The sequence below is a fragment of the Oculina patagonica genome, chromosome 2 (genome assembly GCF_052425735.1).
Source record: "Oculina patagonica isolate OP01 chromosome 2, crgOcupat, whole genome shotgun sequence".
NCBI lineage: Eukaryota > Metazoa > Cnidaria > Anthozoa > Scleractinia > Oculinidae > Oculina > Oculina patagonica.
Genome location: NC_135759.1, coordinates 33,071,443 through 33,097,316, shown reverse-complemented (window position 1 = coordinate 33,097,316; position 25,874 = coordinate 33,071,443). Strand labels below are relative to the sequence as shown.

General features: G+C 39.8%; 2 protein-coding genes and 8 non-coding genes across 13 annotated transcripts in view; 7 read left to right on the top strand and 3 right to left on the bottom strand.

Moving 5' to 3' along the window:
* Window positions 1-445: 445 nt before the first annotated feature.
* Window positions 446-18,154, top strand: LOC144644246 (spondin-2-like). The gene is made up of 9 exons (XM_078503696.1): window positions 446-887; window positions 5,680-5,760; window positions 6,619-6,823; window positions 9,702-9,907; window positions 11,440-11,652; window positions 12,363-12,536; window positions 13,386-13,610; window positions 14,607-14,771; window positions 17,631-18,154. The coding sequence occupies exons 1-9, from the start codon at window positions 767-769 to the stop codon at window positions 17,633-17,635; spliced, it is 1,395 nt and encodes a 464-aa protein (XP_078359822.1). The 5' UTR covers window positions 446-766; the 3' UTR covers window positions 17,636-18,154.
* On the top strand, window positions 6,939-7,010 carry Trnah-gug (transfer RNA histidin (anticodon GUG)). Its single transcript has one exon. It is a non-coding gene; the product is annotated as a tRNA-His (tRNA).
* On the top strand, window positions 7,255-7,326 carry Trnah-gug (transfer RNA histidin (anticodon GUG)). The gene has a single exon. It is a non-coding gene; the product is annotated as a tRNA-His (tRNA).
* Window positions 7,897-7,968, top strand: Trnah-gug (transfer RNA histidin (anticodon GUG)). Its single transcript has one exon. It is a non-coding gene; the product is annotated as a tRNA-His (tRNA).
* Trnah-gug (transfer RNA histidin (anticodon GUG)) lies at window positions 8,351-8,422 on the top strand. The gene has a single exon. It is a non-coding gene; the product is annotated as a tRNA-His (tRNA).
* On the top strand, window positions 8,917-8,988 carry Trnah-gug (transfer RNA histidin (anticodon GUG)). Its single transcript has one exon. It is a non-coding gene; the product is annotated as a tRNA-His (tRNA).
* Window positions 15,468-15,539, bottom strand: Trnah-gug (transfer RNA histidin (anticodon GUG)). The gene has a single exon. It is a non-coding gene; the product is annotated as a tRNA-His (tRNA).
* On the bottom strand, window positions 16,624-16,695 carry Trnah-gug (transfer RNA histidin (anticodon GUG)). Its single transcript has one exon. It is a non-coding gene; the product is annotated as a tRNA-His (tRNA).
* Window positions 17,174-17,245, bottom strand: Trnah-gug (transfer RNA histidin (anticodon GUG)). Its single transcript has one exon. It is a non-coding gene; the product is annotated as a tRNA-His (tRNA).
* Window positions 18,155-22,871: 4,717 nt separating the features above from the next.
* LOC144644244 (uncharacterized) overlaps window positions 22,872-25,874 on the top strand; it is a 41,077-nt gene continuing 38,074 nt past the window's right edge. For all 4 annotated transcript variants that reach the window (XM_078503695.1, XM_078503694.1, XM_078503693.1 and 1 more), the window contains exons 1-2: window positions 22,872-23,172; window positions 23,786-23,916. In XM_078503695.1, the coding sequence (XP_078359821.1) occupies window positions 22,906-23,172; window positions 23,786-23,916 (398 nt within the window). In that variant the 5' untranslated portion in view covers window positions 22,872-22,905. The remainder of the gene's footprint in view (window positions 23,173-23,785; window positions 23,917-25,874) is intronic.

The following is a 25,874-nucleotide window of genomic DNA, read 5'->3' as shown; positions in this document are numbered from 1 at the left end:
TCTTACCACGAAGAATTCAAATAACATCTTCCTATCTTCCCATCTCTTGTATACGCGCACTTAATCACTAAACGAGATCAATTATATAAAGAATTCTAAAATGGGATGGCTGGAATACCAATGACTTTAAATCGCGACTTGTATAAATTCTGTAACTTTTGCTAGCGCAAAAATTCCAGTTATTTTCTGTTGAACTACGTCACTCCACTTACAAGTGTAGGTACGTGCGCGCAAAGCATATTCGTATTTTAGTAAAAATATTTACGCAAAGGAACTTTTGTTGCTCGAGATTTTAAAACCTGCTCCCTACTGTTTAACCAAAGAACGCAACCTCACTTCCGGTCAAGTGTTCTACGTGTTGAAATGGCATTAAGGCCCTTTTTAGTTATTTATTGCTTGGTGATATTATTCTTTTTCAAGTTTGCCGGTCTTTCAATACGAGCTCGCAAATTGACGCCGCACTGAGCTAAGAGGAATGCGACGAAAGTCGATGCTAAAGGCAAAGTGTGTATTGGGTATAAATAGCACCTTCCGGTATGTACCCAAGCAATTACTCAAATTTCCGTCAATGTGTTATAAAAACAGTTACGCTTGGTCAATAAGAAGGTCATACATATCTGGGCACAGATAGCTTAGGAGGAACAAGGTTCGCGCAGTGAACTTCTCAGCATACCGCCAAGTACACTGCACAGCATCAGTGAACTGATCTCAAGCTCAAATACTCTGTCACTTCCCCTGGGACTTCATACAGTAGTCTGCTAAAGGTATGAGGCTCTCTGCGATTTTTGTCCTCTGCATTGAAATCTACGCGGGTCTTCGCGTCGCAGGGTCTCATTGTAGCGATGGGAGATGCTCGTCAGTTTCTCAGAAGCAATCCAGCGTCTCTGGTAAGTTGTATGACGTTTTATTCGTTTGTGAGTATTAATGTCTAACTGGATTTTCACGTCATTGTGAACGGTGTTACATTAGTGAATGTTATATCGCGCGCATTCATTGTGCTATCCAAATGAACTCCGTCAAAAACTGTATTATCTGTAAATTACCACACACAATCACATAGGGCATTCTATTCAGTCCTCTCAGATTCACAGACTCCAAAAAATCGTAGACAGTACACAGGGAAGTAGCTATTAAAATGTCAAATCTATTCAAAGCTTGATCGGTGCACCAGGAACTGCACACTCTGTTAGCTGAATTTGAAAATATCTGAGTATCAACAGAGAAGAACTTTCTGGATAGCAACAAGTCACAGTAAAAACACACTTCAGATGCGAAAGCTATGCCCACGAATTGCTTTCTGAAGCGGAAGACAGTTACAATAAGTTCATGGGTCATGCTTTTCATTGTTTCCAAAGGCGAGGGATTATTCAGTTTTTTTTTTTATTAGGATTGCGCAAATTATTTTGAGAGCAAAAAAAAATTGGCTGTCGAAGAACTTAAAGGATTGAAAAGGTTCAAAGGCTAAAAATATTTCGTGGGGAATTTCGACCAAAAAACCTTTACAACACGCTGTTATCTGTCATCGGTTGTTGTTTTTGCTGTGATATATTAAGCCCGATTCTTCTTCCTTTTGTAAGCAAGCGTGCGGTTAGACGTGGTTATCGGTGATGAGCTTTAAATGATCGCTCGTTTGCAAAGTCTTTGTTAAGTGCTTTAAAAAACCCTTGTCCTATCAAGCGCGAAACGCGTGGCATTTAAAACGGACCTCAAACGAAAACTACAATCACCGCAGTACGCTATCAAGACGGTTGCGAATGACCAGTAATAACAGGTAGGCAGCGAAACAGATCGAATTCTCAAAAATATGCTATTGGTTTCATTTGGCGCAAAGGAACTTCACTCATGAATAACACAAACAACAGATCTGGATAATTTATTTCGCCATTTGTGCCAGTCGAAACTCCGATATCCGTCCATGTCAGATCAACTGTACCCCATCTGGTTTCAGGGGGGTAAATCGCCTTGAGGCGAATTTCAACACGAAACAATTACACTCATAGTTTACAACGTGATGTTGACCAAAGCTCGCGTGCGGAATTACGTCAACCTTCCATTTTTTTTGTGAAATTCCGTGACCCTACAAAACCCAAGATGATTTTAACATAACGCCATGTCGGTGGTAAAGCTTTTGGGCTTACGCGTCTAGAGTAATCTCTAATACCGTACAAAAGCATCACAACATGGCAATTCGACGCGGGATTACCAATTTTCTGAAAAATATCCTTCGAATTGTTTTTTAAGCTCCAACATTTAGCACTTGAATACCACCCCGATTATCCCAGCTTATCTGAGGCCAGCCAACTGAGTACATGTTACTTTTGTTGCTTGAACGCTATATCGCTTTATAAAATTCCGAGTATTGCCTTGTGATTGGGGCGAATGACGACGATAGCTTAGGACAACAAATATGCACACATTTCATCTCTCTAGCGATGCAGGAATAGGGAACACGATACAACAGGGTCGGCATTTTAACATCGGCGGGCGAGCTTTGAAACGGTGTAAGATTTCTGGTCCAATACATTGAAGTGCATTCCGCCTTTCGGGTTTCTTTGAGTATCGGCTCCACCTACCGCAGACAAAAAAGTAAGTGAACATTTTCCGGCATCTCGCTTTAGTTCTTTAAAACGCTCTTTTTTCTGTCTTTGTGCCAAGTCGTCCAGGGATTAAGTTTGAGTCCTGTTTTTCTCGCTGTGATGGGAAGACCCAAGCGACCGAAGTTTGTAAACTAAACTTGTTTCGACCTGTTTTGCATCAAAAGGCTTTATTTGTTTCTTTAGCGGGGGTCTTTTATGCTGCAAATTTCTAATTTGTTTGGTTTCTGTCTCGGTAAGATGCTAAGCGCAAAATGGTTTTTCTTGGGGTTTTTTGAGAGAAACAAACATATTAACACATTTTTCGGTTGTAAAACTTGAATCCCGACGACAGTAAAACATGAGTAAGCTCCTGTCCACTTAAATACGATTAATGTGTCTTACATTGTTGAAAAGATTCAATATTGTACCCATGGTGCGTTTTTGTTTTCTATGTGTCTGCCTGTCTTCTCATTAATTTTCTTTCCTGACGTTTTCTGTTATCCTTCGTTTTGTTTGCTTTTTACTTAAATAGCCCCGTCGGCGAAAGAACGAAAAAAAGAGAAATGGAGAAGCCACGATCCTTTTAAATCTTAAAAGATTTATTAACATACGCCAAAGAGTATGGAACAAGTTCTGTATCAACTAAGCTGGCTGCTTTATAGTTTTTCTGTTTACTCATTTGTTTCCCTCTTGTTGTCCTTGATCACCCACCCAAAGAAGACTAAAGACTGTTTGGCAATTTTCTCAATTCAGCTCAAACAGTTTCCTAGAATTAAATTTCCCAGTTGTTGTTGTTGTTGTTGCTGTTGTTGTTGTTTTCTTGTGCGTTTGCGTTTGTCAGTCCAGGTAACCTTGGTTTTTCTCTATACCGTACTCGTGTATTGCCTGTAGCTACAAAGCTTTTCGGATAATGTTTTTTATAATAACCATGTAATTTGTTCGCGTGTTAAGATTCAACAGACTGGCAAATATAACCGTTTCTAAAACGTTCACGCCATGATTGATGGCATTGATGATTGCTACACAGTTATTTAACATTCAGCGATGTATGTTCAATTCATTTGCGGAAACCCCTAAATGCCGATTTTGTTACAATGTGCATGTCTCAAATTGTTTCACAGTAACAGAAACAAGATCGCTGGCGGGAGGCTGACACGAAAAAAAAAACTCTTTTTCTTCGCTCGAAGGTGATGTTCATCATAAGCGGATATTTTGCAAGTTTTATGTTAAAATATTGGTAGGTTTGTGGTAAGAGCGTATAAGTGTGTCCTTGGCACCTTAAATACACTTTTAATCTCCCAAAATAGTTTATAAAAAACTAAAAAAGTAGTTCGTTTTTGATGGTGATATTTATACCTAATCGTACCTTTTTGGTACGCTTCGGCGGCATATCAGGCGAGTTTGGTCGAGCCATGGTTCGTATTTTGGCGAGACGCAGTCGAGCCAAAATACCCATGGCGAGACCAAACGAGCCTGATATGCCGCCGAAGCGTACCAAAAAGGTACTATTAGGTATTTACCGTACCCAAATTCAGCCAAAAATCCGGTGATATTATTCGATCTGTTGAAGCCATGCTTGCAAGACACGTAGTACAAAATGTGTTGACCTGCTTGTATTGATACTTTTTTGGTCTTCAACACTTTTATCAAGTCCTCTTCTTATATGTTTTTACTCGTTTGTTTGGAGTTTCATTCCCTAAATTTTCAAAATCCAAATTTAGCGAAAAATTTGGAAACTCCGACTCCATTGTTTCAGTGTGAATGTAGCCTGCGTGGCAGGCGTCGTTAGTTTCTAGCGCGCGAATGGGAGAAACGCGAAAGGCGCGAGAGGACCACGCGAGGAAAAAAGCGAGAAGTTTCCTCGCGCGGCCTTCTCGCGATCGCGCACTCTTTTACGCGCGCTAAAAACTACACAGACGCCTGCTACGCAGGCTAGTGTGAATGTTTCAGTACTCGTCGGCAAACATCGTGCAATTGGCGAGCCGGCTCAAGTTTAGTTTTGGCGGGAAAGTTTTTCTCATTTTACGACCGGTAAACACCAGCTAAATTTAAATTACGAAGTTCTGTTATTGGTAAAACCTCTTTTCAATTCATCGTACAGAAACACTACTTTAATTCAAAGTGACCGTGATATGGTGGCATATCAGGTCAGTGACTTGATATCGTGGGATATCAGGACAGTAGATCGCGCTTCTGATTGGCTACTTGCGAATTTGGGTACGGTAAGGTCTGATATAGGATATGTCTGACAATAGAGCGATTTATAATCATTCTCGTAGTAAGAATGAAAACCGAAGTATGATGGCACTGGCCCAATAACAACAAAAGCTAAAAATTTTAAGAAGCTTAGTAATCAGAATTGAGCAAACACATGCAACCAGCGCTAAGCGCGGGAAACACAAATGGCTTTGGTTATGCTCCTCCCTGATTGGTTAAAAATATAGCACGAAATTTTTTTAACCAGTCCTAGATCGAACTGAGCACACGCAAAACCAAAGCAGACACTTGATCACTATTGGGAACCTCTTAGCTATTCAATCAATTTGGTGCGGAGAATATTGTCTTCGCAACTGTTTTGGTACACTTTAACAAAATGAAAATAAGCAACAGACGAATGGTCTAAAATTTAACATTGGGCTCCAATAAGCTCTAAATTTTGCTTTCATTCTGTTAAATTTAAAGTCGACAAACATCAGTTAGCAACTTCTGTGAAGAAAACAATTTTAAATCCATCTCTCTCTTTATGGAAGTGTATTACACAATAACTGAGAGAGTTCTCGCGCGCTCATTGATCGAAAGTTATGGTATTGACCATGAAAATGACGTCACCTGTAACGCAACGTAAGGCTTAGATCCAAAAACTTAAGAAATTGCCAAAAAAATTTTTTCAAAGAACAGGTGAGTAAAATGTCAGTCGAGAACTTTGCATTGGAACCACTCACCTAACGGATCGTTGTTCCACTTGAGGTTTGAGCATTTTATGACGTCATTTCTACGGTTAAAAAGAGTGTAAACCGTGGGAAAATGTGGTCGAGTTGTTAACTTTATAGCATTTAATTCAAAGGTTCTTTACAAAAATATGTACAATATTTTGTATTTTTAGATCAACCGACATCTTCAGATCAAGATGACCAATACACATGCTGTGCTTGTGGAGGAGCAACCTACGACATCACCTTCATCGGTAAACATCAATGTTAATTCTAACTGGGGCTAGCCCTCACTGGTATCAGTTATTCATCATCGGAACACGCGAGAAACGCGATTAAAAAATATTAAACGGCTGCGCGTGCACTTTTTCCCCGTGCGTTCTGTTTCGCACTTCTGGTTGGGCGATTAATGAAGGAGACTTGCACAGACTCGTGAAGTTTTAACTGTATAAGGATCCATAGCTTCATTTCCGTTTAACAATACTACAGTTACTACGGTTTTGTTTGCTTCGTCAGTTCTGAATTGTTTTTGACCACTGAAATTTGGCTAAAGCTAATGATGATGATTTTGATAAGACATTGAACTAAAGAACCACTTTAATACTTCTGTCGCGAATGATGGACAAATGATTAAACCAATCAGAATTCAAAGTAAGGATGTGAACTCGCCGAAAGCGCGGGAAAATAGAGTCTACGTGCAGCCGTAAATGGCGCAATGAACCAATCAGAACGCATGCAAAGGGCGACGTGTAACTCGTGGAAAGCGCGGGAAAGTGCCGTTAGCTTAATCACGATTGGTTAATTTGGTCTTTTTGCGCCTAATTGAAAAAAGCGAGTTACTGGCGTTTCTTCGGACCTGTTTTGAGTACAACAAACTAAAAAGCAAAGCGAATATTATCTGCAAAATTCACGACAGTGTTAACATACTTTAACTTGGTAAAAATAAAATAACAAACTTTATCCGGGTAATTCAGAATTACTGTCTGAATGAGTTGGGAGCTCTTCAGTTGAAATAATGCTAAACGAACTGCTCCCTTCCCGAATAATCTTCAAACGAGTTCTCTTATTCTGACATTGAAAACAACCGACATACTAACAGATTGTTTTGGTAGGTAAATGGTCAAAGGCTACATATCCGCGACATTTTCCTGGACGAATGGCTCGCTGGTCCCGATTGATCGGTTCCTCACACAGCAAGGATTATATCGTATGGCAATACGGAGGAATGGCCTCCCCCGGAATCACTTCTGTCAGTGAATGGGGAGCTGTTGAGACTCTGGAGAAAGAGATGAGAAATCAGGGGGAGAACGTCTTCAGGTAAAAGTCGAAAAATGCAACTTGATATTAGGCAAAGTGATTTACATCTAGAATGCATTGTTAAAATAATAAGGAATAACTTTCTACTTTTGAACAGCCGTCAGTAGAGTGGCACGCCGTGATCGTCTAGTGGTTAGGACACTGCGTTGTGGCCGCAGTAACCCAGGTTCGAATCCTGGTCCCGGCATTTTTTTTGGCTCCGCGTTATTTTTTTTTTAAGAGTATGGAAAATATCAACTGAGGTACATGTAAATAGATTGCCAATCTTGAAAAATAAAATGGATTGCGTTTAATCTTCTTTCGTAACGTTTTTCAAGTTATTACCTAAATTTTGGCTAGCATGGCTAGGACCTCTTGAAACACCCAAAATGCGTTGTAGAAAAGAAAGAGAATTATTTTCGACCTTCAACAAGCCATCCGCAGAGTGGCGCGCCGTGATCGTCTAGTGGTTAGGACACTGCGTTGTGGACGCAGTAACCCAGGTTCGAATCCTGGTCCCGGCATTTTTTCATTTTCCGCTCATTTTTCACTAGCTGAGGGAGAACACAATTTTAAAGCGATTTTCAATTGACTGTTGACATCATACAATTATCATGCATTTTGTTTTGTTTGGTGTGAAAATAAAATAAGATAAATATGTGTTTCGTGAGCTGCATCCTCGGTGACCCAGAGGCAGTTAATGGGGGCGGGGGAAAGTCGCCGATTTTTTTTTTTTCGTCACGTGATTGTGACAAGGAGATAATCTGCGTCCCGTCAGGATTCGAACCTTTTTTTTTCATCTGTGAAATTTTCAAAATGCGTTTTCAACTACCGGGGTGATCATTGGCAAAACTGAAACCAATCCTGATGAAATCAAACGAAAAAGGTATTGTAGCAATTAAAGTATATCAAAAAAATTAAAAGGTAATTAGAGAAAGCGACGTTCTTAGGAAGCCCCTTCAGGTGACCAGTCATTGTGTTTTTAAATGATCGATTTTTGATTAAGTTTTGATCTGTCCTTCAATTGCATGCCCCCTTTCTCGTTCAAACTTGTGATTAATTTCATTTTGCAATAGCCATCAGTAGAGTGGCACGCCGCGATCGTCTAGTGGTTAGGACACTGCGTTGTGGCCGCAGTAACCCAGGTTCGAATCCTGGTCCCGGCATTTTTTGACTCTAAGTTTTTTCTTTTTTTCTTTGTCGAGCATAAAGAAATTTGTCAACTGTCTTGCCGTAACAAACCTGTTTGGGGAAAATACTTAAAGAAATTTATGAAGGGGCGTAAAGAGAATTAGTTTTTCGGACTTGCAGAGGAGATTGCAAAAAGCAGGCGCGCTCTTCTGGTACTTTTGCAGTAATCACTTATGACGCTTAAGCTCATATACGGCTGTTAATCAAAGTGTTTGAACAGTTAGTTGAAGGTTTGACACTGACTAAACATTAATCTTATATGTCAGCAGGTTTTCTTTTTACAATATGGTCACATTTTAGTTCTCTCTTCATAAGGAATTAATTTTTAGCTCCAACCAGCCATCAGTGGAGTGGCGCGCCGCGATCGTCTAGTGGTTAGGACACTGCGTTGTGGCCGCAGTAACCCAGGTTCGAATCCTGGTCTCGGCATTTGTTTAACTTTACTTTTTTATCTAAAATTGATAAAACTGAGGCTCCAATCTGACGGTGGTTGAGAGTAATACCTTTAATCTTTTGGTCGAAGGTTACGTACAACTCTCTACCAAGTGGACAAAAGTTTTTAGGATTTATTTATCCGACTGATCTTCCCTCATTGATTTCCCATCGGTTTTTTTTAAAAAAATTCGTATTTATGGCTTGGAGTAAAGAGAATTAGTATCTCGGACTAGCAGAGGGGATTGCAAAATGCAGGCGCGTTCTTCTGGTACTTCTGCAGTAATCACTTATGACGCTCAAGCAGACGATTAAAATGTTTGATCAGATAGTTGACGTTTTCACCCAGTTTTGACAAAGGACTAAACATTTATCTTACTTGTCAGTAGGTTTTCTTTTTACAATGTGATCACATTTTAGTTCTCCCGGCACCACATACAAAAAATTAGGAATTATTTTTCAGTTCCAACCAGCCGTCAGCAGAGTGGCACGCCGCGATCGTCTAGTGGTTAGGACACTGCGTTGTGGCCGCAGTAACCCAGGTTCGAATCCTGGTCCCGGCATATTTTTTTCACTTTATTTTTTTTATCTAAAGTGATAAAATCGAGGCAATTATTTGACGGTGGTTGATCTTTAATTTTTTGGTCGAAGTTTACAACTCTTTACCAAGTGGACACTTACCTTATTATAGGAAATTTAGTTAACGTTAATTTCCGCACCGTTAATTTAGTGGAGCGTTAATTTCCATGACGTTAATTTCCATTATTTTGGCCCCAATTTCTCGTTGCAGTCCAGAAGTTCTTGACTCCAAGGAAAAAGCATTGTTTTATCTGCCACTATCATTGATACTGCGAAGAACGCTCAAAGTGGGAAAAGTACCACGAACATTGTTTGCGTTTAAGATTTTTCGCCTGCAAGTGTTGAAATAAACTTGTTCCAGTTGTGTACGTCGCGTTAATTTCCTTCATTTTGAAATTTTACCCCCTCTTTCGCGTTAATTTCCTTTATTGGGAAGTAATTTTTCCTTCAATTCGCGTTAATTTAAGTCGCGTTAATTTCAAATACCTTAATTAACACAAGCGTTAATTTCCTATAATAAGGTATTTTTTTAGGATTGATTTTCCGATTGATTTTCCCTCATTGATTTCCCGATGTTTTTAGAATTCGTATTAATTTGGCGCTTGTCTCATAGATAATGTAAATAAGAAAATCCTCATTACGACCATTCACGATACATATGCACTAACATACAACATATTTTTTTATATATCCTCAGCATAATCAAGACTCAAATGTTGTATACAGGTGTAGGCCAAGTTTCCACCACGTTTAAAGCTGACAGCAGGCGCAACTTGGTGTCAGCCCTGGCCAAGCTTTATCCAAGTCCTGATTGGAACGTTGGCGCGGACCGGATTAACCTGTGTGACGGGAATTGTACGTGGAAACGAACCATAGTCAAGGACCTTTACCCATGGGATGCAGGTAACGAGTCGTGTTGAGTAGCTAGAATCCCGATTTCTCGAAGCAATTTTCGTTTCCCTTGGATAGTACTTCTCTGTAGTTTTATTCCCGATTTCTCGAAGCAATTTTCGTTTCCCTTGGATAGTACTTCTCTGTAGTTTTATTCCCGATTTCTCGAAGCAATTTTCGTTTCCCTTGGATAGTACTTCTCTGTAGTTTTATCCCCAATTTCTTGAACCAACTTTCGTTTCCCTTGGATAGTACTTCTCTGTAGTTTTATCCCCAATTTCTCGAAGCAATTTTCATTTCCCTTTGGATAGTACTTCTCTGTAGTTTTATCCCCAATTTCTCGAAGCAATTTTCGTTTCCCTTTGGATAGTACTTCTCTGTAGTTTTATCCCCAATTTCTCGAAGCAATTTTCGTTTCCCTTTGGATAGTACTTCTCTGTAGTTTTATCCCCAATTTCTCGAACCAACTTTCGTTTCCCTTGGATAGTACTTCTCTGTAGTTTTATCCCCAATTTCTCGAAGCAATTTTCGTTTCCCTTTGGATAGTACTTCTCTGTAGTTTTATCCCCAATTTCTCGAAGCAATTTTCATTTCCCTTTGGATAGTACTTCTCTGTAGTTTTATCCCCAATTTCTCGAAGCAATTTTCGTTTCCCTTTGGATAGTACTTCTCTGTAGTTTTATCCCCAATTTCTCGAAGCAATTTTCGTTTCCCTTTGGATAGTACTTCTCTGTAGTTTTATCCCCAATTTCTCGAAGCAATTTTCGTTTCCCTTTGGATAGTACTTCTCTGTAGTTTTATCCCCAATTTCTCGAACCAACTTTCGTTTCCCTTGGATAGTACTTCTCTGTAGTTTTATCCCCAATTTCTCGAAGCAGTTTTCGTTTCCCCTGGAGGTTCGAGAAATTTATATTCTAACGTATTTTTACTCGTTTGTAAAGTTTACCCCCCACACGATCACCTATCAAATGCTTTTTTAAGACTTTTTATAGCCGTGATATATCAAAGTAATAAACAATAAACAGCACCACACGCTGGTAAGGGTTTCATCCACAGACCCACAAGATCCTATAGAAGGTATGGCCATTTTAAACTCGGTGGCCTAATGCGCGTTGGACTCGGGATTGAGCAATCCGAGTTTGAGCGCTCGGCTGTGTTATTGTGCGAGACACACTTTACTTTCATCCGTAGTACTTCTCTCCACCCACTAGTATAAATGGGTGCAAACTGCGAGGGCAACTTAACAAAAATGCTTGGGAGGTAATTTGTGAAGGACAAGCGTCCCATCCAGGGAAGTAGCTATATTCCTAGTGGCAATATGCAACGGAAACCGGTGTAAAGTGCAGGCCTGTTAAGCCACCTAGGTTTATAATTAACTTTTGCTCATTTTTGGTTAACAGTGTCGTAGAAAATGGCGCATTTTCGAACCAGCCAGAGCAAACTCGCTCGCTTTTTTTTATAGTTTGTATGCACTGAACAGAATCACAAAATAATATCTAAACCCTTTCGAGCCTCTAACCGATCATATTCGTCAATTTGTTTAGGTACGGATGACGGGATAACCTTCACGTCGGCAAATTCCAGAACTGTGCCCCAACAGCCGATACATAACATTACCACAAACACACATTCCCATGGATCATTCCCGAGTAAAGACGGTAGTGACGTCACACGACCCTTTGGACAGATTAAACTGCAGCTGATGCGAACCTCTGGTGAATGCGGAAAACCGGGACCCCCTCCATTCCCTGAGAGACGTAAGTGTTTACTGTAGCTACGAAAGAAGACACATTTTTGGGACAGATGATTGAGCCCCTCCTTTGTCCTCTTAACGTTAACATTGGTTTGCAAGTTGTCATGAACAGAATTGCAATAAGTAACATTGTAAAGGGGGGACGAAGTACAGGAAAGAAAATATGCCTGGTGTATAAGTGTCCTAACTAAAAGTGTGTCTTGGATTGTAGCTACTGCAGTACTTGCTATATATGAAAGATTAAGAAGAAGTGCAACTCTTCGCTAAGTTGTCCTTGGTCCATTATGAGTCTGTGGACGTGATTGGCTGATATATCGCTGGCCAACTCATTTTAACGCCAGTGTGCTTCTGTCGAGCAATTTTTGGTCGATAGCTTTCGAAGAAATTTGACATTCTTAAACAAATATCAAGTGAAATGTTAGTTTTAAGAACACCAACTATCAGACCATCGTCCCGAGAAAACCTTCAGCAAACGGTATCACCTAACAGTCAACCTGTTTGCGTCACAATTAGGTTGTCAGTTACAGTACAGAAGTACTTCTGTTACAGGACTATTTATTAGGTTCTCGATTATAAGTTGATATGTAGTTACAATCAAGCAAAACAATCTCAAACTATAACCCAAAAATGATCGGATTATGAAAAAAGAAAAACTGGAATAAAAGCGGAAGTACATGAAATGTTTATGTCGCTGTTGGTTTGTGTTTCATACAGCTCCAAGAATTCATTGCAAAGTGTCGCGCTGGTCGTCATGGAAACCGTGTTCTGTCACGTGTGGTCGTGGTGTCCAGCTTAGGGGCCGAGCAATAACCAAGAAGCCAATGAACGATGGGATACCATGTCCACACCTGTTGGAGTCCAGACCCTGTATCCAGCCCAATTGTTCTGGTAGGTGACACGTGACCTTAGGGCTATCTTTTGATTGGGTTAGACCCGAAACGTCATGGTCTTTAGCGTTAAGCACCCCGTAATGACCTTTCGCGATAAGAATTTGTTCTGCAGGCAGAAAAGTCTCCCTTCGTTCAATATCTAACTGGCGTGAACTGTCTTTAACTATCTCAATCTTACGCTTCCACCACACGAGAGTAGCACCTGCTTAGTAGTTTTCGTTGGAATATGGTCCCACGCACTAAGTTTCTTCCACGATGCTACTTTGTACTTCATAACGCAAACAGTCAGATATGTTCAGGATTGAACGCTAATGAGATGCACGTTCCTCATGACAGGCATCACAAAGTGTCCTTATTAATAAAAATTCACCAAAACACACCAAATTTTGTCAAATATGAAGTAATATGGAAATGTCAAATAACACAGTCAAACATGAAGTACTCATTAACAATACCTGCGTTCAATCCTGGACATAAGTGCAAACAGTACCACATGAAAATACAGCTCAATACAGTTAATAGTTTTCATTTGAATGCAATGGTCGCACACAAAGGTTTAATCCATAAACTTGAACGCTAGAAACACCTGGCACATTATAATAAACAGCATCACATGAAAGTACTGCTCAATAGCTTTCACTGGAACAGTCACAAACTAAGCTCCATTCCCAGTCTAACTTAAAAGTTAGAACCACCTTTTACAGCAAGAAATTAATATTAAAGTACTGTTCGGTAGCTTTGACTCTGGGAGTAAAAGAGTTTAGTCCTTGGTTACGCCAAGAGTTGTGGATCACTTGTAAATCATGATAAACAGGTTATCTCACTCACAGTCTTTTATTACCCTTAGAAACTGTCAAAGCTACTGTTAATACCCCCAAACCGACCAATTGTAAGCTGTCGCCTTGGTCGCCATGGAGCGGGTGCCGAGGCACATGCAGTAGAGGCGGACGATTTCGTTCGCGTACAATTCTACAAAAAGCGGAGCCTGGGGGAAAGCAGTGCCCTGAAGCCCAGTCTCTTATCAAATGGAGGCGGTGCAAGCTTCCAAAATGTCCACTGGAGAAGGCCAATGGTAGGTTTATAACTGTTAAATATTTCTGTCAATAAGATTGCGTTCAATGTAAAGCTGCGTAAAAGTAAAACATTTTTTACTATCGTTTCCTTTTCTCCGCGGGTTCTGGATAAGGAAAGCTAGCAAGCTACTTCCCACGAGCAAGCGACTTCTCCTTGATTATATATCATTGCCCTAACTAGGGTATGTGAATCAGCTTGTTCGACAAAATTTTGGAGCCGTGTAGCTGAGAAAGCAAATTTTCCTCCAAAAAAGACAAACAACCTACCTACAAAAAAGCACCGAAGGATCACAAGATGAATAATTGAATTCCACCTAAAACTATAAAGAAAGTGAAGATAATCATAGCATCGCTTTACATGTACTATATCAAGCTATGGTTCCTTAAATTATCTCCACATATGAAACTCAAGTTTCAAAGCTTCCCCCAAGGAAGTACTGAAATGGAATAGCTGTAGCGGCAAGAATAGATGTATAGCATGCACATTAATATTTTATGTACGTGATGAATTCTGAAGAAAGAATCGTTTTCACGAAGCTAAAGTGGTACTGATGTCAGCTGATCGTTATGCACCATACAGATATTATGAAGTTTCCAACTTTCATCATCTGTAGTAGCCTCCCACGCAGTCGTTCTTTGGGGCGATCACGAACGTGGGGAGGAGTGAAACACGATCGCCCCTTAGAACGACTGCGTGTGAGGCTACATCTGTAGTGACCATTAGCGAATTTTAAAAAGCTGACGTTTCGAGCATTTTGAGCATTTGCCCTTCGTCGCTAAGCTCTTGGCTCCGGCGATGGGCTGTCGCTCGAACGTCAGCTTTTTAAAATTCTCTACGGTGGTTTCAGTATTGTTAACTTTAAGGAGGACGCACTAGATTATCTCAAAACGGAAAATCGTAATTGAAAATCAAATTCTCTCAAGGCAAATTATATAAAATATATTGAAAGCGGTTACAGGGGAATTTGGTACTGATCTTAATTTCTTTTCACTAGATTGTATAGTAACAGGATGGTCTCCTTGGACACCATGCTCCAAAAAGTGTAACAGAGGAAAGAAGTTTCGAGTAAGAAAGATCATAAAAAGCGAGAAAAATGGCGGAGAAAGTTGTCCGACAAAACTTAAAGAAAGAAGAAAATGTATTCCCGTCAGGTGTCCTGGTAAGAATAAGTTTTACTCACAACCTAACTTTGTCCCCCTTGAGAAGCGGACAACAAAATTGAAGCCTCTTGTTTCTTGACCTCTGGTCAGGGAGAGGTACCGTAATGATGTGGGTCAAAGTTGACTCGTAGCGTGCATACAAGTTAAACTGAAGCCGTCGTTCGTATTAAAACTTTTCATTTTCAACTTTATTGCTTCCATCACCTAATACAATTGTGTATGTTACTCCAGTTACTCGATCACCGTACTATGTTTTTGACTGAACTCTCGCTACAGTGTATTTAATTTGTATAGCATGGTATAACTACGTTGAATTCATCCATTTGGCAAAACTGGGTGAAATGCAATGTCGAGGTGCAATGCGCAAATTTTTCACCTCAAGAGGTCATCCAAAACGAGGCTTTACTTGGTTTTGTCCTCGTGTCCCGGTACACAAGATACAAAATCGAAACAAAAGACCAAACATTACACTACAGCTAATCAGTGGCTGCTAATCAAAGAAAATACAAACGAAGCACTTTCTGCCAGTGACTTTGCCATGCATTTTACGAAATATGGAAAAAGGAGACGCTCAGAATAGAATCTAATCAAATTACGTCTGAACAAATCTACGCAATCTAGTATGAAAAAAGACAATCGCCAAGTTGACGATTTTTTACATCAGTTTTCTATGACAAATAATTAGGAAAAAAAATTGCCGGGACCAGGATTCGAACCTGGGTTACTGCGGCCACAACGCAGTGTCCTAACCACTAGACCATCACGGCGCGCCACTCTACTGACGGCTGGATGGATGAACAAAATTATTCATTACTTACTTGAAAATGCGTTAATAATATTATTAGAGCAAGTTAGATTTTGAGCAATCTTTTGGCTACTTCGAAACAAACCGAGGGGGTACAAAACTTCTAAGATCGATCGGTTAGAATAAATTATAGCCAATTACATGAAAAACTAACTCTGTCAGTGTCTTTGTAGCTTTAGGAACTTTCTGCGCGTCAGTTTGATAAGACGTAAATTTTAAATCTCTAGTTTAAGAAGGAATATCTTGTGTGAGTAGCTCGTTTAATTATGGGCGATAGTTTCAACGGTTGCCAGTTTTACTTTGGCATATATTTGCTCTTCTACACAGTAGAGCTAGAGCGATTGACGGCGAATGATTTCGGGTTTTTCTACCATAATTAGTTTAAAACATATTTCAAAATTGTTTCACAGATCTTTTAATCACCTATACCGCTCATCGAACGCCAAATACATACCGTAATCGACAGTCATTTTAATAAAACCGCACCAAGGTCCCTGTTGACTCGTCAAAAAAAAAGACACAATGCCAGCCGAGGACCAGGATTCGAACCTGGGTTACTGCGGCCACAACGCAGTGTCCTAACCACTAGACGATCACGGCGTGCCACTCTACTGACGGCTGACGAGACAATGAAAATAATCATTACAATTTTGAAAGAAAAGGGCGCGTACGGGACGAATAAAAACTTGATCTAAAATCGATCAATTAAAAACACTTTTGCTTGATCACTTGAACGGCTACCTGAGACCTTCGCTTTCCCTGATTACATTTAAATTATTTTGATATGCTTTGCCACACGACATTTTCCGTTTGATTTGATCACGATTAGTATTGGTTTTGGCAAAAATTACCCGTTTTGTTGAAACGCATTTTAAAAATGATGTGCACTGAATTTTTTTTAATCATCTACATAGCTCATCAAACACAAAACCAAAAAAAATGTATGATTAATGTTATATGTCGACAGTCAACTGAAAATCGCTATCAAATTTTGGTATCCGTCAACTCGTGAAAAATGAGTGGAAAATGAAAAAAATAAATAAACTTGCCGGGACCAGGATTCGAACCTGGGTTACTGCGGCCACAACGCAGTGTCCTAACCACTAGACGATCACGGCGCGCCACTCTACTGACGGCTGGTTGAAAGCGGAAAATAATTCGTTACGTACCAGACAATGCTTAAATACGAAGACGTTAGATTTTGAGCACTTTTGTGGCTAATTCGGAACAAATCGAGGGGTACAAATTTGATCTAAAATCGATCGACTAAAATAATTGGCACTTAAAAAAACTACCTCAGTGTCTTTTTAGCTTTAGGATATCCTGAGTGTAGCTCGTTTAATTATATAATTATGGACGATAGTTTCAAAGGTTGCCAGTTTTGACATCCTCTTCCACACAGTAGAGGGCGATTGACGGCAAATGATTTCGCTTTTTTTGATTCTAAATTGGTTAAAAACATAATTACTTTCAAAATTGTTTCACAATTCTTTTTTGATCATCCGGCTATACAGCTAATCAAACGCCAAATACATAATCGACAGTCATTTGAAAACTGCCCCAAGGTCCCTGTTGACTCGTCAAAAAAAGACAAAATGCCGGGACCAGGATTCGAACCTGGGTTACTGCGGCCACAACGCAGTGTCCTAACCACTAGACGATCGCGGCGCGCCACTCTGCCAGGCTTGAAAACTTGGTAATTTAAAATGCGTCGACTTTGTATTACAGGGAGAAATCATGTTAAATTTAAAACCTTCTACTTTTAAAATAAAAAGAGGACTGACAATTATGGACGGGATCTATGATACGAAAACTTGATGCAAACTCGATCAACTGAACAAAAAAATAACATTGGCTACTCTGATGGCCTTGGGACACGCCGCTTGTTAGCATAGTAACGTGCTAAAAAGGTGCGACAAGGGGTACAAATTAAATTACTAGCTTCAAAAATATCAAGAAATTTAAAAGGCGTCGCATCCAGTAACTAGTGCCTAGTCCCTGCTTGTGCACTCAAATACCTACTTACCCCTTAATTTATGCCATTTTTCTTCAGTGTGATGTACGATCTGGGCCTTGGAATAAAAAAGAGCATTGGTTGGACATGCCACAAGTTCTTGACCTTATGAAAAGATTTTCGGCGGAGAGTGGTTATAGCACTTCACAGGAGAAGCTCGTTTATATAGTTATTTATTTTGGTTGTCAGGCCAGGAATTGTAGTCCAGTCCCTTGCTGCCGAAGGTCGAAAAGAAAGGACGAAAGGTCGAGGTTCTGGACTACATGAAGTACTCTGCGACAACCGGAAGAGAACAGTGTCCCTCATGGATTATTGTACAGTACGAACAATTTAAAAATGGACATGAAAAATGGAATCCGTTGCCACTGTAATTTTATTCTACCGTTTTATAATTTCATGTTTTGATACATGAGGGTGAAGGTTAATTGTTACTGTATTAAGTGTGTATGGTGCAGTCTTTTTCTTGAGCTCACAATTCGGATAAAAGACTTGAAAGCCGAAATTTAACAACCGAAACAAAACCAGACAGGAAACCCATTAAATGCAATAGATTTTAATAGTGATTTTTCAGTTGTCTGTGGGTCTGGTTTTTTACAAAAAAACTTTCACGGACGAGTACTATCCATCGGGAATTTTTTCGGACAGGCACTATGCGCGGTGCCCTCCGCGGATAAACACTATCGCGACACGTGATTAAATTCAAACCAATCAGAATCGGAGAAAATTTAGTGGTGAACTATAATCGCTCATAGAAAATAAGGGCGATTTGTCTATTGCTAAGTACAGGCTGAATAGCAAATCACTACCAAGCAGACACAAAGAGAGAATTCAGAACTTGATCATCTTAACTAAACTTTTCTTTTTTTCACCTTCTTCTTTACGTTTGTTTCCCCCACCCCCCTTCACGTCTTTCCCGTCTCTGGACCATTACCTGCCGTTGTTATGGAAATGAGCCCGCGTTTCAAACCTGAGTACAGTCTGGTCTATATATACGAAGGCTATCAAGAATCTTAAGGAAGCATTAAATGTACGAGACAACTTCTAGATTAACTAGTGGCCACCGTGGTGACAAAACTGTAGATAAGAAGAAAGTGATATTTAATCAGTCATTTCAAATACCTCTGGGGAAATCCCTCCCTGACGAAGAAATATGCATGTAGGATTAACGAAAAACGAGAGTTCTTTTGACGGGAAAGTCGAATTCGGAATAGACTGTGACAAGACCGACTGTGAATTCAACCTCGTCCCCAGGGCGCTTTTTCCATCTTCCCGCTCTGAAGGGAAAAGCACCCTGGGGACGAGGTTGCCGTGAATTATCAGTTGAGGCCAGATTGGTCCAGATCTGTAAATAATGGAGTTTCACATTAATTTTGATAGCACTATTTCGCCTAATGTCAGTTAAAAGTTCGAATTCGATTCAAGCTTTGCTTGTTCTAAGGGTGATGTTTACAACAATCCCATGCAACCGACGACAAGAAATTTTGCGAGTGCTGATAGCCTAAGGAAATAATAAAAAAATATTTTTTATTCCTCCTTCAATCTCAATCGATATTATTTCTTCCCTTGTATGTTGTATTTCCTAAGTCTCGGAGCAAGTTAAATCTGATATATCGAAATAAGCCTATTTTTTCATCAGTTTTAATATATTCTTACTACTCTAAAGGCTTATATTACTTAGTTCACTCTTTGATAAGTGGGTAATGCGTTTACTCGAGGGGGGGGGGGGAAGAGGGCGGTGCCTGGACTTTCCGCTTGTTTATTAGGGTTATCTCTTGGTTCTTGCTTTTATACATTACACTTTTATGCTACCGATTAATTATATTACCCACATTTTTCCTCGTTAGGACTTGTTTACATAAATATCACGAGTCGCTGACCAATATCTCAGCGATCATAAACACTCAGCAATCGTACTCATTATACAACTGATATACTCAACGATCGTCAACCAAATCGTCAGCCATCACCAACGATTGATTACGATCGTGCTGGCAATCGCTCGATTCTGCTGGACAAACTGAATGCGAAAACCCACCAGCGATCATTATCCGACTAGCTTGGATCGGCAGCGTTTCGAATCATGTTCACAACGAGCAACTGTCGACAAACAAGAATTACGCAAATGTTTTTTTGTGTAGACCTTTGTTCTCATGGCCGTTATGAAGGGATTTTAGCAGCTAGCATGTACTGGAACACACCGGAACTTATCCAGGTTTCTGTTTCTACTCCCCCTGGGGAGAGGGGGAGTTGGAGGGGGGGGGGGAAGTGAAGGACTTTTAACCAGGGACCGCGCAGGAAGAATTTGAGTGGGGGGGGGAGGGGTGAAAATCGAATGCAGAAGCATGAGCCAACCGGGGGGTGGGGGGGGGGGCGGGCATGCTCCCCCGGGAAAATTTTGAATTTAATTTCTCTTAGATACCGTAAAATGCAGTTGAAATTAAAAATTCAAACGTTCAGCGCTTAAATTTTATTGTAAAAGTATTGCTTAAAGCGACAAAACGTTGCAATAAAGAGACGTTGCTCCACACAACGTTGGATATAACTACTCACTGACCATTTAAACCTTACATCAAGACACAACCTTTCTCACCATGTTGAAGTACCGGCAACTGAGATGTTACCAGATGGAATAAAAACAGAAAAGACAATTTTACTTTCATTGTTACAAAATGAATAACCTTGAGCATGGGCTTGAAAAAAACCGTATTGTCTTATAAACTTAACCCATTTTGTTCGGATCGAAACTGACCAATGATGAAACAGCCCTCTTTAATGAAAAGTCCAATTGCCCTTAAAAAGTTTTTAATATAGGGCATGATCCTGTAGTAGCCTAACATGAACATTTTCCGATTATAACTTTTAAACCTTCAAGACAATTGTCCGCATTTACCTGTTTTGTATGTATCTATGTTGAAGGCGAGTCTATTTTGGTAATAGTATATTTTGGTAATAGTATATAATAACTGCTGTTACTTTCGTCCTTTACAAACTACCGTAATGATTCGATTTAGCGCCCTCCTTCCAATAAGTGCCCCCTCCCGAATAAGCCCCCCTCCTTCAAATGTGTTTTTGTCAATAGGCGCCCCTTATTCCAATAAGCGCCCCCCATTCTAATAAGCGCCCCCATTCTAATAAGCGCCCCCATTCTAATAAGCGCCCCCCATTCTAATAGCGCCCCCATTCTTATAAGCGCCTCTATTATAATAAGCGTTCCTATTGTGGATAACTGCCTCCACTAAAGTCATCGACGTCGAATAGATAAACTCATCAACATTCACCGTACCGTACATGTATATATTTACTGCTAAAATGAACAATTATTTTAAAAGTAATTACCGAACTTTCAACAATTTTTTACTGTTACAGTTTGTGTTTTTGTTAGTTATTTTAATATTTATTAAAGTTTTGTTTTGAACTTTTGGTTGTTTCTCAAAAAATTAAATAAGCGCCCTGTCCCGAATAAGCGCCCTGTCTCGATTAAGCGCCCTCTCTTGAGGTGCCAAAAGTAAATAAGCGCCCCGGGCGCTAAATCGAATCATTACGGTAAATCAATAATATGGCGTCCAGAAACGAAATATTTTCAGTAATTTTTCGTTTGTTTTTTAATCCAATAAAAAATTGTCATGTTACTGTAAAAAAAGTGTGTGTGTGTGTGTGTGTGTGTGTGTGTGGGGGGGGGGGGTGGGGGTTGGGGGCTTTAGCCCCTCCCTCTCCGCGGTCCCTGTTAACGCGTGACGTCCTGACTGTTGAGTTAACGCGTAACGTCCTGACTGTTGAGCCTAAGAATCAGGGACTAGCTAAATGGACTTAAAGGAATGGTCCATTGGATCGTAACCCAGTTATGCAAATTCGCATTATTCAGCATGGTGTTATGGATAGTCAGTATTTTGTTGCATGCAGGTGTTTATAGTACTAGCCCTAATTTTAGCCGCCCTCTATGACCGTTTGAACGCTGAAATTCCGGCCAATATAGGGTATACGAAACTGACGGGAAAGAATATTCATACTAAGTGAAAGTTTATTTCAATATAAGGTGTACACTTCAAGGGTTGTTACATATCGTGGTAACTTTTCTTTTGTTTCTTGAACTGTTTGTTCGCTTCATGAAGACCGCTGTCCTAAACGTGACAAACATGTAAGGAATTTGGAAAATTCCTCATTCACTGCCAATAACTCCAGCGAACTAAGCTTCTTTTATGCTAGCGATTTCAAACATCCTTCAGGAGGAAAAATGACGACCCCCACACGAATTTTTGCCATGTTAGATCGTAGAACTTCGCGTCAAATATTTAGTCATGTAGGAACGCGACCTTGTGTGCCTGACGGTCACAGAGTATCCCGGATTAGGCAATGTTCTGTCCTTGAAAATGACTAATTCAGCTGGACGTTTGATTTGATATACCGCTTTCACTGAGAGCACATTGTTTGCAGCCAGGCAGTAGGTTTTGGCATTCGTAGAATGTAAACCGCAAAAAAAGGATATTTTTCTAATTAATTTTTCTGGCTAGCCGGCTTGAAAGAGTATAAAACGTAACAGAAGCTCGCTCCCATCTTAACATGACTTCTGTTATCCACATACTGATCCCCTCGAGCACATTCCTTATAAGGGAAACAATAAACTTGACCCTTTGACTCAGTCATTGAATGGATACTAGTAAATTCCCGCTGAAATGTGCAGAGAAAATTAGACAAGAGGGAGTAAGGAATGCGATGCAGTTTTTCCGGCTGAAATTTTTCGCTATATATGTTTGTCATGTCAATTAAATAAGGCAAAGGCGATAGAAAGCCGGCCTTCCCAAGAAGAATGCATCGAGCAAATTCGCAAAGTTGCGAAATAAATCAGTATTTTTCATCACAATTTACTCTCTTGTACTGGAAACCAAATAAAGCAAACTCTCAGGCTTTTCGACCAAAGAAAGCCTTTCCTGAAATTTCCAGTAAATAGATGGCGTGAATTAAAAGTTTTTGTACATTGTTTTAGTTGAAGGTATCAAACTGAACGCAGTTTTTGTTCGTTTGTGTAAACATTGCATTTATTGACTTTCCATAGAAAATAACACTGAAAAAACGCTATGAGATTTATGTGATTGAATTGGAAGATCCCTGCAATTATTTAAATCTTTATACGTTCTAAAACGGGATGGAAAGACGAAACAAAATTTACCTAAAAGTGACTCTAAAGTGACGTCACGGTTGCTAGGTAACGCTATTGACAATTCCAAAGGGTCGTCATTGGTTCACGTCTCGCCTACGATCTGGTCACGTGACCTCATGCTCGGTCCTCGGGCTGGTCGCTCTGTAACGTCATGGGAAGATGGCGGACCCTTTTACGGGTGGCCAAAGCTCTAGAGCAAGTAATGCTTTACAGAAGCGTCAAGAATCCTTAAAACGATGGACGAAGAGCGAGACAGCACTAGAATCTTCGGATAGGTCGAGAAAGAAGACTAAAATTCAATTTTCGCTTGGAACTGTGTTTCTTTCAGCGGTATCGAGCGGTGACGTGGAGGAGGTGAAGAAACTTCTGGCCAAAGGCGCTGATATAAATCACCAAAATGTCGATGGACTTACCGCGTTACATCAGGTAAAGTATCTGGCATTGCTGCTGGAGATAGAAAAATTGTATTGGAAGCGAGAGCAGTTTGTGCGAGAGCGTTTTATGGACCAGGTCCGGGGTCCTAGCCAGAACCCAAAACAATAGCCTAATTAACGAATCACTCGCTCCTTAAAACACAGAGCGATTATAGGGCTTGCTCTTGGCAAGCTGAACTTTGAGGTGCCCCTTCCATCAAATTCCTACTTGACTACAGTTAGGCAATAAATCGGCTCCAACCCTGGCAAGCCTTTGCTTTCAGCAGGGCGATTCTCCAAATGCTTGTTAACGCCTTGAACTATTTAGACCACAACCAAGTCGTTACAAGGAAATTTATGTCGAATTCTATGCTTAAAATTATAACACTGCTTAGTCGTTTCCTCACAGGACTTTCAATATTTCATATTCTTGGGAAATAAACTCTTCCTCGCGAATCATTCCTTGTCATTTACTGTTTCATATGCCTTCAAGTGAGCAGCTCAAAACCGAAGCTAAGCGAGTGGTTCAGGCATTCAAGTGATTTTAGAAGTAATCACTTTCCAGCGTGTATATTTACATCTGTTCCTAGTAATGTAGGCTTTTAACCGTTGTTCGTATTCGACAGGCTTGCATCGACGAAAGTTATGATCTCGTCAATTTTTTGGTTGATCATGGAGCCCGAATGGACATACGAGACAACGAGGGCTGGACGCCACTTCACGCTGCAGCCAGTTGCGGGAGCGTTGAAATAGCACAGTGAGTTTGTGTTTGCTTTATACATTTTATTGTAATCTCCTCTTGAACCGGCCTGGCATTGGGTTTGAACTGTGCTGGCTGAAAATCTGCCATTGTTAGCGGCATTTCATGGACATTTAACACAACCAGTCTAAGTGTTGTCCGTGGTTGTGCCGAATTTGTATCGCGTTTCAAAACATGCAAGGAACTCAGTGCAAATTTTGAAAGGCTTCTTCTCCGATGTGTGAATTATGGGCTCTGAAGCACTGTGTTACCTTGTGCAATTTTTCTTGGCGGCTTTTCCTTGCCGAAATAAGGCAATGAAGCCGTTTTTTTGAGGAAGAACAGAAGTCATGATAAAGTTACTCTTCAATCGAATACAATCTCTTGTCAGTCGGAAATTTTATATCGAATGACCGAGGTTGTATGAAATACCATTGAAGTGCTGTATCTCCGTTCTTCGCCTTATTAAGCAAAGCTGTAGTTTTCCTCGACACTTTTTGTAATGTTTTGCTTTTGTTTGACACGGAAATGTACCGGTTAATCTTTCTGCTAAGAGCAATTCTGGATCAGTCTTCTATATCTTTAAAAATATGTGTGTGTAAGTTGCAGATGACATAAATTCATTAATTTAGTATTTTCTTGCCTGTGTATTTTCGTTTGTATTTTGAAGGGATCACGAGTTTGACGCTCTTGAAAAGCGTTCTCAAGTGCCCTGTACGTTTCACTTTAACCAAGTGTAGTATCATTCTTTGAGTGGTTGTTGCGAGATGTTCAAAAGCGTGACTTGTTGCATAGTACGAAACTTTGTACATAATAATTTAGTTAGCTTGTGAGTTTTCTGACCGGTCATGGAGATCTAAATGAATTTGAAATTATTCTCATTCTCAGTTTTAACTGTAGAATCATTTGTAATATTTTCGGAATCATGCACCCTGTTAATTTTAATACATCTTGGGCAGTTTGAAGGTGGTTGGTAATCTGAGTGCCAAATCTTCTGTTGTATATTCCTGCATGGGTGACTAAGTAGACCAAATGGAGTGAATAAGCTGTTTCCTTAGGAAATCTTTTTCTTCTGTTGTAGGACTAATTTCTCTTAGTGCAGTTTGCAGAAAAAATGGTGATTGTAATGTTGGTTATGATATAGTTTTCGGCAAAATTCCAGCTGTGTTGCAAGCAGCATGCTTACCAAGTGAAACTATGTACACGACAGCATATTGTCTTTCCTCATAAACCTTGATACCTTTGTGTTTCATAATGTTTACTCTATCTCTAGACCTTACATCCAAGTCAAAGGAACAAATATTTGTCGTAAACAGAAATAACTGTGGTTTTCATGGCAGACCAAGAGAAGCTTGCTAACACTGTAATTCCTAGCTTATTCTTACTGTGCATGTTTGAAACTATTTGCTCTGTTATTACTGAACTTGTCAATAGTGGTATTTATTTTTATCAAGCTACAGACGTGATAGGTCATTTTCTCTTTCCAATGTTTATTGAAGTGTTTAATGCTACGTACTGCTTTCGATTTGACAGTGTTCTCTTCTTAGTTTATCTGCTAAAAATGACTTTTATACATTTTTAGTAAGTTTTTTTTAACCTTTTGCCCACTCTACATGATATATAAATATCAAAATGTATTTTTTTTAGGCACTCTGTTTAATTTTGGAAATTTTGGTTTGCATCATTAATATTTAAATTTGGTTACAGATTTCTCTTAATAATAGAATGATTTGTTTTGAACAAATTATTTTCATTTTTGATTTTGGAAATTGGTTTCTAAAATTATTTACAGTTCTTCTAGGTGTATATTTTCAGAGGTAATAATAACAATGTCTTTTCCACACATTTTGTTTTGCATAAATCTTGAGTTTGTACATGTGCTATGATAGTAGCCTAGGACTTTTGTCCGGTAGAATCGTACAGGTCATTTGTTGTGTGGTCTTGGTTTATAGACAAGGGCTACAGAAGTCATGTCT